General features: G+C 47.5%; 5 protein-coding genes and 1 non-coding gene across 6 annotated transcripts; 4 read left to right on the plus strand and 2 right to left on the minus strand.

Annotated features, from left to right (window-relative positions):
* Window positions 1-1,397: 1,397 nt before the first annotated feature.
* Window positions 1,398-1,553, minus strand: HD556DRAFT_1220350 (uncharacterized protein; the record flags this gene model as incomplete). Its single annotated transcript, XM_041296788.1, has 1 exon — window positions 1,398-1,553. A coding segment is annotated over one exon (156 nt), but the record flags the coding sequence as incomplete, so codon positions are not given.
* Window positions 1,554-1,693: 140 nt separating this feature from the next.
* Window positions 1,694-2,993, plus strand: HD556DRAFT_1537867 (uncharacterized protein; the record flags this gene model as incomplete). The annotated part of the gene is made up of 5 exons (XM_041309672.1): window positions 1,694-1,738; window positions 2,110-2,405; window positions 2,569-2,660; window positions 2,715-2,789; window positions 2,848-2,993. 5 exons carry the CDS (start codon window positions 1,694-1,696, stop codon window positions 2,991-2,993), a joined length of 654 nt encoding a protein of 217 aa, XP_041157307.1.
* A 412-nt stretch (window positions 2,994-3,405) lies between these two features.
* On the minus strand, window positions 3,406-5,462 carry HD556DRAFT_1446272 (WD40-repeat-containing domain protein; the record flags this gene model as incomplete). Its single annotated transcript, XM_041307060.1, has 7 exons — window positions 3,406-3,525; window positions 3,592-3,634; window positions 3,690-3,964; window positions 4,023-4,286; window positions 4,337-4,735; window positions 4,793-4,943; window positions 4,993-5,462. The coding sequence occupies 7 exons, from the start codon at window positions 5,460-5,462 to the stop codon at window positions 3,406-3,408; spliced, it is 1,722 nt and encodes a 573-aa protein (XP_041157308.1).
* Window positions 5,463-5,761: 299 nt separating this feature from the next.
* Window positions 5,762-6,412, plus strand: HD556DRAFT_1433413 (YL1 nuclear protein C-terminal domain-containing protein; the record flags this gene model as incomplete). The annotated part of the gene is made up of 5 exons (XM_041305219.1): window positions 5,762-5,784; window positions 5,866-6,062; window positions 6,109-6,176; window positions 6,232-6,303; window positions 6,353-6,412. 5 exons carry the CDS (start codon window positions 5,762-5,764, stop codon window positions 6,410-6,412), a joined length of 420 nt encoding a protein of 139 aa, XP_041157309.1.
* A 339-nt stretch (window positions 6,413-6,751) lies between these two features.
* HD556DRAFT_t87 lies at window positions 6,752-6,831 on the plus strand. The gene has a single exon. It is a non-coding gene; the product is annotated as a tRNA-Leu (tRNA).
* A 460-nt stretch (window positions 6,832-7,291) lies between these two features.
* On the plus strand, window positions 7,292-10,192 carry HD556DRAFT_1392766 (urea transporter). The gene is made up of 12 exons (XM_041303595.1): window positions 7,292-7,515; window positions 7,573-7,934; window positions 7,987-8,295; window positions 8,349-8,646; window positions 8,700-8,756; window positions 8,809-8,886; window positions 8,935-9,108; window positions 9,163-9,172; window positions 9,230-9,306; window positions 9,357-9,578; window positions 9,637-9,825; window positions 9,871-10,192. Exons 1-12 carry the CDS (start codon window positions 7,372-7,374, stop codon window positions 9,934-9,936), a joined length of 1,986 nt encoding a protein of 661 aa, XP_041157310.1. The 5' UTR covers window positions 7,292-7,371; the 3' UTR covers window positions 9,937-10,192.
* Window positions 10,193-14,264: the final 4,072 nt, after the last annotated feature.

The raw sequence follows: 14,264 nt of genomic DNA on the forward strand, positions 1-14,264 counted from the left end.
AAATGCATTTCACCTTCCTCGCTGTTGTTGTTGCTCTGACAGCATCTATGTCTATCAGTGCATGTAGCAAAACAACTTGCAAAACAGTAAATGATTGCTGCGCAAATTATTTTTGTATAGCTCATGCTGACGTGAGTATGAGCAGGTCGCTGTGTAGCCAGTATTCAACCACATAACTCACTTGCTCGCCTTAGGATTCAGGAGACCCGACTTGCACGTACGGTGGAAATTGAGCCTGTAGCATGAGGCATATCGCGACAGTGAGTCATATTTCTGCATTCGCTTTGGTATCATGGTTGATGGTGTAATACCTAGTTCGGAGTCAGTCGGTATACTCGTTTTTGGATAAACTTTCGTGCTGCTCGAGCAATGTGAATGCTTGAACCTATCTCAAAATGATCAACCGTGCTTAGTCTCACTTGTCGTCCACTCAGCTTGAGTTTACAGAATGAAATAACTGCTCTTTACTAGCAGCACGCAAATAGCACAAGTGGAGCCCTGCGAAAAGACGGATTTAGAGACAGCTCAAATCAGTAATTCATGCGGGAGAACTCACATATCGTGAACTATACCCCTAATACGACATGACCCTAGTAACAGCAGGTCATGATATGAGGATCGCAATTGAACACGCTCCTGCAGGTTCTACCGAAATTTCTGCCAAATCGATCAAAACCGTGCCATAAGCATATGCAGAATATAAAAGCGGTCGTCATCCTAGTGTTCCCACATCCTCAGAGATATCATTCGAGGTCCCCCTCAGAAGATTCCATATCAACTCGCACAGAAAATGCGTTTCTCCTTCCTCGCTGTTGCTGCTGGTTTGACGGCGTCCATGTTTGTCAGTGCATGTAGTACAACGAGTTGTACAACAGATCATGATTGCTGCACTAACATGGTTTGTAAACCTGCCACCGTGAGTATGAGCATGTCGCTGTGCAATTAGGATTCAACTACATGACTCACCTGCGCACCTTAGAATGCAGGTCGGATCTGCCTGTCAGTTTAAAACTGAACTGGCAGCACGAGCAGTACATCGTGACAGCGAGTCATGTTTCTTCTGTCGCTGTGGTATCATGGTTAACGGTGCAATACCTAGTTCGGAGTCGATCAGTCAGTACACATTTTTGGACAAATTTTCGTGCTGCTCGAGCAATGTGGATGTTTGATGATCGACCATGCCTAGTCTGGCTCGTCATCCACTAAGCTTGAGTGCGAGAGGCTGTCGAAACGAGCGGTCATTGCTGCTAATGATTAATATTGGGAGGCCGTACGAAGATGGAATGTACTACGTAGACATTTCCTTGCAATCTTGAACCCGTCTATCTCTTCAGCAAGTTTTCCTCATTGTGTCTCCGTATGTTGGCATATGTTGTAACAAGTGAGCCATTGTGTTCGCTAGCTTCTTTCGCGAGTTGATCTGCGCATTCATTGCGCTTGATATTAAGATGGTCGGGAGTCCATGCAATTTCATTGCGATGGAAGAATGATGCAATTAGGAAATCTTCGATGGTTTGAGGGTTCGGTAGAGCGAGGTATTGTGAGGGTCCAGGAGTAACTGTATTGCGTTTGTTGACGCCCGTGAAGTCATCAGCAGTTCCGCATTGCAAACTTTTGAGCCTGTAAATGTGCTTTCGCTGCATCCTTCTTTATTGCTCAACCCTTTTTTGTCATCCACCCGTAGGCGACCTTGATGGCTTTCGACTGTGTCGGCCCAAGGAGGCGACGTAGTGTGAATGTGTTGATGCTGCTCTGCTTCTGGAGTCACACGCGCTGATAGACGGGGTGAGTTTGGTTGAATTTGGAGGTCTGCAGACTGCGACTACGCGGACGGAGGCTAAACGTTAGTGGAGTTTTCACGGTCAGAAATGTTCCGAGTCAGGCACCTGCAAATGAATCTGCTTTCATGGGCCCGGAAAAGTCGATGGCTGTATAACTTGAACTTGAAATTCTGTATCGACATTTGGCCGTCATAGTACCGAACTTGCATTTGCTATGTGTAGTATACCTGAGTAGGGTTCGACGTTCGGGGCCGGCTAATTAGCCAGGCAAATTCAGGGTAAACATTTATGTAACATCAGTAGTGAACGTTTGAACGTTAACCGCTAGTCACACCTCCACCGGCGGCCGCTGGGGAGACGCTCAGAGCCAGTCACCTTGCAAAATGCTACGGTAGCACAAGTAACAATCTATCACGATGGAGAGTGCCGCTACATACCATTACTCCGCGACGTTGTTGGGCGACCTAATAGTAATACTTCAGACCGCATCACTGCCAAAGTAGACACCAGCCTTTACGGTTTGTCTTCCGAAGAAGCTGCGTTCTTTAAAGCGCAAATTGGTATCGATGATGACGAAGACTTGAAGAGGCATATCCTGGAGGTTACTAGGCGAAAGCATACAATGTGAGTCACTTGCAGACTCGACCTCACCATCAGTTCAATAACTAACTGCCGCTGAAAGGTTGCACCGTATCCTTGTATTCACGGATTCGTCTTTGTTCGGTACCTGACCTGTAGTCTATGTATCCGAGTCAATCTATCATCATAATGAGGGAACTGTGTTCAGCCTCAACATTTCGAGTTACCCTGTGTACGAACACATACTAAAGCTTGGTGGTGAGCGCCCGGATGCCGTGTTACTCGACCTTGGCTATTGTTGTACGTCAAACAATGATTTACTTTATTGGATACTAAAGCTCGACTCCATTTCAGTCGGTGTTGATGCCAGAAAGGCTGCGGCGGATGGTTTTCCTGCGGAAAATGTCATTGCTTCGAATATCATCAACGGTGATCCATTCTGTCTTTGAAACATTCTTGCTAATGACTCAGATGCATGCATATACAGAATTCCTCGAGCTTGGCCACGAACTTTTCAGAACGACATCAAATTCGTATCCGGGGTGCTTCTTTCCCGGAGATGTTTTCGATCCAGAAATTCTTTCCATAGCGGCGCAGCCGAACAACCCCCAACTATCGATTTGTCCTCATTGAAATCCCTCAATCCCCTTCATGACCACATTGGCGCAATCAATGCTACAAGGTTTTTCCATCTCTTCACTGAGGACAAACAATTGCATCTTGCCGGGGCTCTTGCGGGCCTGTTATCTGCGCAGCCAGGTTCCGTTATCTGCGGTTATCAGGGCTCTCCAGCCGTTTACTCGTCGAACCCGTCTATTTCGAAACATGTCACTCCACTGACAGGCGTCCAAGTCTCGGCGAGGAGGTATGTTGGCGTTGTTGCACCTTCGTCACCTCATCATACTCGTCAAGGCATGTTATCTTGCAGTTCATAGCAGTCACATGTACTGACTCGTACCTAGACTCTATGCTAGTCTACATAGTCTTGTCTGCCTCTGAGTGTAACTCGTCTGACTTGACAAGTATGGATTTTCTCCAAGGACCATCACGGTCGTCTAAATCGATCGAGCGCCGATGGTTTGCGCGCCTCCATCGAGCCATTCTCGATAGCCTTTGCCACGCGCTTTTCCTCCCGCTGCTTCTCTAATTTTGCACGAATAGCGACCTATTTTTGTAGAGCGCACGAACATGAGCACAAAATTAATGAATGGAGCGATTGACTGAGGCTCACCGCAGTGGGATCAATAACATTTTTGCGTTGCTTCCGGAGGTATCTGAGTTTTGAATATGATAAATAATAGGCTGCAGTGTCTTATACGGAGTACATACCTTTTGACACTCTTTCCTTTGCCGCGCATTTTCCGCTTCTCCTTCTCCATTCGTGACTGTGGTTTGGCATTCTTGTCGCCGTCACCATCAGCAATGTCCTCGTCATCATCAACGAGCTCTGTTTCATCTGCTTTGCCCTGGACACGGAGTCGCTCAAGCCGAGGAAGCCGAGCGAAGGGAATATCATGCGTGTCATTGACAGCAGTCGTTAATTTTGTTGGCGGTGCAAGAGCTCCGACGAAATCTGGGTCGAGTGTGATCATGTCCGGTTGAATCTAGGTTAATGGATAGTCCATATCAGTGTCACAGGAATGATCTAGACGTTGAGCATACCTTGTCCAATAAACCCTTGACTTCCCTTTCCCTTCTTGCCTTCTTGTTCTCGAATGGATCGGCTTCCATACTATCGAAGTTTGGTTCGCCAACTCCAGGTACAAGAATACTCGACAGACCAGCATTGTGTCCGATAGTAAGGATATCTTGAAAAGGGCAAAATCTCACCGAAGTAAGCGGTCGGTGTGGTATTGGGTGTGTGAGGTAAAGAGGTGGCGGTGCTTTAGGTGCATGCGGGGTCTGTATTGACGGTTTTGTGTACACCTGGTGCGCAATGGATCAGAACCGGCACAGGCAAGAGAGCAGTAACTCACATTGACACTTCCACCTACAGCGACACTTAACGCACCCCTTGCACTCCATTCCAGCTCGGCGCCGCCACCTCTTGTCGTCCATTCCCGTACAGTGCCCTTCCAATTTCGGCAGTCCCAGACTTTTACGACACCATCCTGACCTGATGTCGCCATATAGCGCCCACCAGAGCTCGGATCAACGCTCAGCCCCACAACTGGACCGTAATGTGCTAGGATTTGTACAGCAGGATGGGGAATATTTGGCGTCCAAAGGGTGACAACGCCATTGGAATGACCGAGGTGTAGCACCGCGTTGTGTTTGTTTTGTGCGAGTGTATGACATGCCCCGAGCTTGGTTCGATGCTCGGCAACGATGTGACCTGTGGAAGTGTCTTGATATTTTAGAAATCCGTTGTTCCCCTAATATCGATTAAGTTGGCACAAGTTGACAGTGAGTTGGAATCAGGAATCACTGACCACACTAGCAAGCAACCAGTGATATGGAAGGAATTCCAGTCGTGTGGGTTCAATGTGAGCTTTCAATCGGTGTAGTTCAACACCATCACGGTCGTATATGAATACATATTTTTTTTGTGCGACTGCGAAGAATGACTGGTCCTGCAAAAATCTTTATTGAACGATTGAGAGTTGTTACGTGCAAGTAACAAGCGACGTACGTGATATCGCGACATGTTTCCTGCAGCTGAAGCTCAGCATGCATGGTTCCCGTTTGCCAGTCAAAGGTCGCGACATGTCCCATGTTACCGACAATGGCAAGATGTCTGCCATTCCTCGAGTATCTCGAGCGATATGGACCACCATCCAGCTTCAGCTCCCGTCGTCCCTTGGCAGCCTCCTGACTAGCACTTTGCACGATATCATCCTGGCCTATTCTCCAAGTTCGTTCCAGCTCGGTCTCCACTTGCATTTTCCCTGCCTCGTTCGTCAGCAACAGTTCAGCATCTTCGACAAGTGCTTTTGAACGCGCAGCATGTGCTGCCTGCCGGTTTAGTTTTGTTCTTAGCTTGAGGTCCTTGACGTGCTTATGCTTTGGCACATTGTCTGGTGGTGGAGAGGTGGGACGAAGGGATTTTGGTAGGGTGGTATTTTGTGCCTTGACAAACAAGGAATCTACAGAAGACGCCATTTCGTACGCCCTCGCCCGGTGACCGATTGATCACTAGTACAGTCGTACTGCTAGAAAGTGATTTGATAAAACTGCAGAAACTCAGCTGACTAAGCTGAACGACTAAACCAAGTTCTTCAAATCCAAGTTCATCTTGATTCTTGAACAACCTTTGCAAACCCTTACGCATCGCCGCTCCAAAGCGAAACCCTGCACTGCTGAAGCATATTTAATGTAGGGCATTATGACGATTCTATTGTCGGTTTAATGTTGAATCTACAGGCCGCCCAAGGGTACAACCAGGAAGAAAGCTGCGAACGATGGTTCCACCACTCATACGCCCGTTCGTGCCATTTTATCGCTCGATTCGGTCGCTCAATACAGAGTATTAGACCCTCTCCGAGCAGCTGTCATACCTGCACAGCCCTCGTCCATTCAAGAATCCCAACTACACCAAAAATACGAATCGTCGAACCAAGAACCTGAAAACCGTTCTAGGTCAGGAAAGGGAGAAAGAACGCATCGAAAGGGAGAGGCGGAGACAAGAGAGAGATAGTCAGGCGATGGATATTGATGAAGTTAAGAAAGAACTTGTTGAGGTGAACGAGGAAATCTCAACTTGTGAGTTGATCACGGGTTTTCCAGTCGGCGAAACTGATTCTTTTAGATCTATCGATAGAAGCACCACCATCTGTTCTGCCACAGAGACACTACTGCGATATTACAGGGCTGGAGGTTAGTGTTAATCTATTATGTGAGGAAGGATATCCTGTCGATATCAAATCACTAGGCACCGTATACCGATCCTCGGACTGGACTGAGGTATCATGACAAGAGCGTTTATGAACTTATTAAGAACCTTGTAAGAAGTTACTTTCTCCCGTTCAAACTTGATTCAAATCGTTTCGCAGAGCCCAAGCGCGGCGAAGGACTATTTGGCTGCAAGGGGCGTAAATCCCGTCGTCCGATAGATAGCCCATCGTTTTTGATTGACATCCCTTCAAATGGATTCATCATCATTCCCACTGTGGCACCGACTGCTATGCAATAGTGGCTCTAGAAAATCGCATGCCCAGGTTTACATGGCTATCTTGGACGCACAATTGTTTGCTTGAGCTTGCATTGCGGCTGCATGGGATATATTAGGGGGTGGATGTGTGACAATGTAGACTTTCTCCAAATGAATGACATGTCATTCCTCGGTAAGTAAATTCTAATCATGCAAGTTGGTGAGAGATTGTTTATCAGCGTTTCTGCGCCTCATGAGGACCATCAATGAATTGACTACCACACACAGGAGATTTAAGCACGGCTGGATGGCCGAGTGGTCTAAGGCGCTAGAATCAGGATCTAGTCCGAAAGGGCGCGTGTTCGAATCACGCTCCAGTCAAGAAATTTTGTTTTGCGGCTCCCAACAGTCATGCAGGTACTGAGTAACACTGAATATGATACGGAGCGCTCAGCCGTGGCTGGGGATAGTACCTATGAGCATGAGGATGCCCTTATCACATCTTTAAAGTTACATATGAAATGGCCGCGGAGCTTGGCAAGCTTAAGCTACTACCCTGTTCGGCATTTGTTGTCACGGTAGACAGTTTGTGTGAATTGGCTCCCCATGTCATTGCATGATACACGCACTGCATTGATCATGACAGTCTCAGTGATAAGATTCAGAACTGCGATTTATTAACCACTGCTAGTATAAATGAGGCAAGGCCCTGAGTTTTTTTCTGAACCCATTTGCTCGCATGTCGACCAGTGAAGTTCTCCCCCAAGGCGCAGGCTATGGCGTCGGTGAGTTGGTTTCTGATTCACATGTTTCAGACACTGATATCCAATAATATTACCAGTCATCGGTAAAACACATTTTAATCCATTTGTTGTCATTTGCTAAAGATATCCAGGGATTGGACTGTTCTTCAGTGCTTTCATGGTGGGTTTGACTACTCTACAGGCACGCTACACGGGTGTCTCTCCCAAAGATTCCGAGGAGTTTTCGTCTGCTTCGCGCTCAGTGAAGCCTGGGCTTATTGCCTCTGGAATTGTCTCTGCTTGGACCTGGGCAGCAACGCTAGTATGTTTATGTTCAACGTCCATATCCACGTGTGGCTTAGCGCGCGATATTACTTAGCTCCAGTCTAGCGCTGTCGCTTATAGATATGGCATTTCGGGACCATGGTGGTATGCCGCAGGTGCGACAGTACAGGTCCTCTTGTTCGCGCAGCTTGCCGCAAAGCTAAAGCTTAATGCTCCCTACGCACACACCTGGCTTGAGATTGTTGCAGCGCGGTGGGGAACTACAGCACATCTTATTTTCATGGTTTTCGGTCTTGCGACAAACTTGATTGTGTCTTCAATGCTTGTCTTGGGTGGTTCGGCTACTGTGACGAGTCTGACTGGGATGAGCACCATTGCTGCGTGTTTCCTCATCCCGCTGGGTGTTGCCATTTATGTCGTCGTTGGTGGAATGCGTTCCACACTGCTTTGCGATTAGTAGGTCGATGTCGTACATGCCATGTTCCCTGGCTCATCATTTTATTTTCAGTACACATACCACAGTCCTCTTCGCCATCATCTTGACGTTTGTGTTCACCGTATATGCAACCTCGGATTACATTGGTTCTATCAGCCGCATGCACTATTTATTGAGTGAGGTATCCCAGATCTCACCCGTGGCCGGTAATGCTGGTGGCTCGTACCTGACTCTCCGCTCCCAAAATGGCCTTATCTTCGGCGTTATCAACCTCATTGGGAACTTCGCAACTGTCTTCCAGGATCAGGCGTATTGGCAGCGCGCTATTGCTAGCAGACCTTCTACGACTGTCAAGGCGTACCTTATTGGTGGCTTGGCATGGTGAGTTGACGTGTCTTTACCAGCATGTGTCGACATTTCTGATTCAAGCATAGGTTTGCTATTCCGTTTGCGTTCTCAACGACACTTGGCCTTGCTGCAGTGGCTTTTTCTGCGGTGCCTGCTGCCAACTCTTTGTCACAAGACCCATTATCAAGCAGCTTTGTTCCCATGCTTGCGCCGCTCTCGCAAGATGCTATCTCAGAGGGTCTTCCAGCTTCGCTAGCTGCTGCGACGTTGCTTGGGAAATCGGGCGCAGCTGCACTTCTTGTTGTCCTGTTCCTGGCCGTGACCAGTGCCACGAGTGCGGAGCTCATCGCGGTATCTTCTATTTTAACTTACGATGTCTATGTGGTATGTTCCTATCCAGCATTCGGCGCCAAAATTGCTTACCAATGATTATATAGAGATATATCAATCCGAAGGCTACGGAACAACAAATTCTACGCATGAGTCATGCAGGGGTAAGCGTCTTTTTTTGGCAGACCTAATCTCCTCATTAACTGTCATGGATAGGTTGTTATCTTTGCACTTGTGATGGGTATCGCCGGTGTTATTTTCTACTACATCGGAGTGTCCATGGGTTGGCTTTATGTCGGTGCCTATATCCGTGCTATGCATTGTGCCTGACATAGTTTGCAGACATTTATGGGAGTCATCCTCGGCTCTGCTGTCTGCCCAATTGCACTTTGCATTACCTGGAAAAAAGCTAATAAAGTGGGTTGTATTAGTGGTGCGCTCGTTGGTTTTGCCGCGGGTATTATTGCCTGGCTGGTGACCACCTCTACGCTTAACCAAAAAGTGATCAATGTCACCGTACGTCTCTTAAGTTTCTATCGTTTCACCTCTTTGACCCTATTGCGTGATCAGACGAGCGGAGGTTAGATGACCGCCAATTTCAATATTGTCGAAGCTGAATTGACCCAATGATTAATAGGCAACTACGAAATGCTTGCAGGAAACCTTGCATCGATCGGTGTTGGTGCTATTATCTCAACTGCCATTTCACTTATCGTGCGTAAAATGTTTCATCCCTTGAGACCGTGAGCTGATTGATCCTGAAGTGGCCAGATGACTACGATTTTTCTTCGACTCGTGCAATCAATGGCCGTAGTGCCGCTATTAGTAAAAATGTCAACGACGAACTAGAGGAGTCAGAGGATGAGAAGAAAGTTCCAGATGTGACAGTGTCATCCGTGTCAAATGAGGCGCAAATCGATCCGGAGCTGGACCCGGTTGGCCTAAATAAGGCATTTAAGTTTGCTGCCAGGGCATCAATAATACTTGTTCGTGCTTTAATACTTCCTTGTAACAGCTCATATACTGAAGCTGCTTGATCTACAGACTTTGGTACTGCTGATACTCATCCCTCTCCCCCTCTTTGGTGCCCAGACGGTCTACAGCGTCACCGGCTTTTCGGTATGGGTGATAGTTGGTATTATGTGGACATTCATGTCGGCGTTCGCAGTCGTGTTATACCCCCTGTGGGAAAGCAGAGCTGCCATTGGGCTCATTTCGAGAGGAATGATCAAGGTAAGTGTGGCATTTTTATCCCAGGGCTCATCTAATGGTGCGCAGGATATTTTTTCTCCTGGAAGTGGTAAATTCGTTGCGCCATCTTCGATAAAGGAGCCTGGCGAATAAAATTTCGTGACAGCTTTTTTGGAATTTTTTCATCTGTCCTTGCAGCCGTACATGATATAGGTGGACAATACATAAGGTATATGTAATGCTATAGGCAATCACTCGTTCATTCTATACTACGGATGAGAATAAGGCTCTACGAGTTTTCGATCCAGACGTTATGTGTGCTAGTTGTCGCGTTCTCTTGATTGTGTAATTCACCCATGTTAACTAAGCCAAGTTACGACAGCACAGATGTTTGTATAACGAGCCAACCGAAGATTATAGTCATGAGGTAACAATGAAAAAACCCTATATGATCTACCTTGCTCGTCGTTTATTCAATGCATGAAAGCATTTAATCATAACTCTGGGTAAATTTCCCGTGCATGAGTATATCATCCCAAACTCAGGTCATCGGCGCCGCGCTGCTCCAAGAGCTGGAGAAGATCTAAAAGCTTCGAGATGCTGGTTGGCCTCGGGCCACCCGTTCTTATGCCTCTCCCACCCCACCGGTGACCTAGTCCATACAAGGAAGGATGGAGAAAACAGACATGCCCACGCGTAACATCCGCAGGGAGTATGAGTATGTTGAAGAGACTCAGCTGCAGGACCGATATCGATACACGTACCAGTATCGATCATTACTTACAGGGTAAGCAAGTGATGACAGAAACAAAGCACTGCGGATAGTCTACAGTAGGTAGACGAAGGTGACCCAAAAACATCAGAAAGCGGACGTGCGGCCAACTTGACATGGCTTCCACAAGAAGGTCGTCGTCGAGGTAAATGGGGTAATGAATGTGAATCCAAAGGGTTTTCACAGTTGCGTGGAACAAAGAAACTGCCTGATCACTGTCATAAGACATACCCAATTCCCCATCAGACTATGGCCGCTCGTTGGACTTGATTTTGATGTGTTTGGGGGTCCGGCGTCCATTACACTGTAACAGTGCACAAAAAATGTTGCTCGGCCTCCGCCCTGGTCCAACCGAGGACATGCCGCGGCATTTCGAACCCTTGAAGTGAGTAAAATTCCCGAGTGTCGTATCACGGTGGTAATGTCCGGCCCGTGAGCTTGAGGAAAGGCTCGAACTTGAAGCGTGATGGTTCAACTGGGAAACCGTCCCACAATAGCGAGTCTGAGAAGGGTAGGGGTGTCGGAGAGGTGCTTCCATACTGCTCAGTCGAGTGGTGCATTGCACGAACGGACGGTGTCAGACACCAGGGATAGCTCATCTGGTGTGTCTGGTGTGTCATCATAAGACCTATTGATGAATAAGTCCTCCAAGGCAGCACAACGGGCTACAGCAGATTTGATGTCCGAAGACAGGGTTGATATTGACAAACGGCGCAGCGTAGGGAAAGAGAGGAAGTGCACGTGTCTGGTATAACAAGTTGAGTCGCTTGACGGTACAATCCCGGCGGCATGTCTCGGCAACTAGTCGCAACTTCAAATCTGCCGCGAACAGATGTGCTCCGTATCTTCCGTACTATGTTTGGCGTGTGCCTGCAAATACTGATATCATTGGTTCATCGTGCTCAGTGTCGTGTGGGTCATGAGCCACCTTCCCCAAAATGGCCACTGGTTCTTGCCCTGGACTGTCAACAAGTACTGTAACCACTGGCAGCAGCGCTTTTGCTGCCTTTACTGAACTGGCACAATCGGCGACCACCTTATTTCAGCAAGCAAGCCTTAAGGCGCCCGCAACCACAGCGAAATTGGTCCTGCCAGGTCATCCAGTCACCTACAGCATTGACACTAAGATTCTGATTTTATCTCCTCGCCCCCAACTGTCTATTCGGTCCGTCGATCGAGCTGTGATTCGCTGTTCACAATTTTGCAAAGCACAGCGGTCATTTGGTGCTTATAACAACAACATATCCAACAACTATCAAAGCACCTTCTCTGAGCATCCATCACATCTTCGCTTCATCATGTCTCATGCCCATATTCTACAACCCCTTCGACAATTTATTTGATACTCTATCACTGTCGAGTTGGAGGGCAGTACTAAAAGCCTTGAGTCATCGCCGTTGTTTCTAGTGTGCTACATATCATAGCTTTCATGTGTCTGGCATTTGATCTGCGACAACACATGGATGGACCTACACGGGAGCTTTGAAACTGAGACAGTGACCGCAACAGGCGAGCCTCCCGCTCTCGAACAACAAGATATCAACGTCGAAGCCCATGGGAAACGCTTGTAGATATTTGGCGATTTCAAACGTTCGGAGAACCATGACAAGGGCGCAGATATACGGTGCAGGAATGCTCGTATGGCCGGTTCTCTACTAGACACGGCGATTGTATCGTCCAGAGCTGAGGATGTCCACGCGAAGATGGAGAATTGCTGATGTGCAACTATCAACAATGAGAATACGGTGCGACTTTCGTAATCTGCCCATGAAATTGCTGAGCATGATGAAGGTCCGACAATGACGTTCTTTGCTCATCTAATGGATCTCGCTTTCAACTCGCAACCTTTACCGGCTACGACTGGAGTTAGGAGTGAAAAATATCACTGAAATAAATGGCCATCGACACAAGTCTGTACAATCAGGAATCGGGCTTCTTGCATGTTACAGGCTTGTCTCCCGTATGCGATTTCTCTTTCACGATATGGATGGCGTCTTATATTTAATGGATATCAATCACACAGCATGAGTCAAGATATTCCGGAGTGGTGTACTTATTACTGGCTGCAATCATTGGACGGACTTGAGTATGCTCTTGATCAAGGGGAGGGAGGGAGGTGCCAGACTACAGGCTGCTTCTCATGAAGACAGCGAGCGCGATTGATACTAGAGCACGCACTATAAATTATTCTTACAATATATGTATAGACATGTACGGTACGATAATGCGATGTGGCACCCCAATTACCCTCATGTGTGGGTTTCATCTTCGCGCGCAAGCTTAATTGTTAACATTCTGCTTGATGAGCGCGGCGGCTTTTGCAGAGCGAGGCTTGATAGAACATCGGAAGGGCTTCGGATGGCCGGAATTGTGACTATCTAGACCAGCACCGGACGTGATAAGATGTGGCATATATGATCGTGCCTGATGAGGCATCGACCTCAACATCGTTCTCGACGACTTTGAAAATATTGAATACGGCCAGTGGAGGAGGACAAACCGTTTCCCGTAGATTTGCCGGTCTAGACGGTGTTTGGAACATTGCATCTTGGGTCTGGTTTGCGTACATCTGCATTGGTGGTAGAAAGTCTTGACAACTTCAGGCTCGCCATTGTCCTGTAGCGTGATTTGAGGTGGAGGAAGAGGTGTATGGACCTTGAACAGTTTCGTTTCTGGAAGTGGAATTGGAAATACAGCAGTAGAAGCCGAACTTGAAGCTTTCGACGGCGTAAACGATCCACCAGAGCCTGCACAGGTGCCTGATTGATGAATCCGTAAGTTGAAACTCGGCCGCGCTCTAGGTTGTGCAGGTGGAGCAGAAACAGCTTCAGTAGTCCACCCCCCATCATCCTTAAGCTCCCTGTTGTCCAACTGATCTCCGGGTCAGATGATGCGATACCCGGCTTCCGTCGTGATGTCCAGCTCCCACCAATCTATCGGTATGTCTCCTGCTCTTGGAAATTCGGGGCTATGCAGCCACTTGATTTATCCATGCAAGTTTCTGTCCTATGACGCTGATATCATGAAGTCGGAGTGCGGTGACTGTGGGTTCAAGGTACGAAATCTGGTTTTGTCCGCAGCGATCCTAGCTTAGGGATTATTGAGTTGGAATTTGATTTGAACAAAGAGAACAGAAATGCGGCAAAATTAATGGCAAGAGCGATGATGAAGGTCATGAAGAGACTTGCCCTCGTAAAGGAGACATGGATCTTTGAATGCTCTGGGAGTCTATACATTAGATGAGTTAAATAGTGAGAAGTGCGACAAAGGTAAAGATGAAGAGGATTAATATCAATGATTGCGCGACACTTGATATGAAAGGGTAGCGTAGGAGCTCTGGAATGGTTCTCGTCATAGAGCGAGTGTTGGATGGGGTACAAGGGACGGTTGACGAGGAAGAGGGACTTAGAAGAGCGTTGGTTGATAGTCACTGATTTTTTCAACCCCGTTCCTTGTCTCTGAGGAAGTAGAGAACCATCGCGGTATGTCATAGACTAATTTGATATCGTTGTGATTGTCTAAAACTTCAGAGGGAGCTGTGGATGCTGGACCGCGACAAGTACTAGGGATCTTTGACCAAGCGCATGTCAAGAATGAGTATGAGTATCGATGTATGAAAGATACCTCATTATGTCTGCACACTGGCAGTAGTTGCAAGGTCACCGGCCTAGGCGAATCGCAGGTGCTACAAGGAAGTAACAAATGAGAA

The sequence above is a fragment of the Suillus plorans genome (assembly GCF_016647745.1).
Source record: "Suillus plorans strain S12 chromosome Unknown HD556scaffold_51, whole genome shotgun sequence".
In the NCBI taxonomy this organism is placed as follows: Eukaryota; Fungi; Basidiomycota; class Agaricomycetes; order Boletales; family Suillaceae; genus Suillus; species Suillus plorans.

Excerpts from the sequence above, each read along its gene's own strand:
- HD556DRAFT_1392766 (XM_041303595.1), top strand. The coding sequence starts at position 7,372 with ATGGTGGGTTTGACTACTCTACAGGCACGCTACACGGGTGTCTCTCCC. Across the intron at positions 7,935-7,986 it reads TCCACACTGCTTTGCGATTA|TACACATACCACAGTCCTCT; the intron begins GTAGGTCGATGT and ends TTTTATTTTCAG. Across the intron at positions 8,296-8,348 it reads CTTATTGGTGGCTTGGCATG|GTTTGCTATTCCGTTTGCGT; the intron begins GTGAGTTGACGT and ends ATTCAAGCATAG.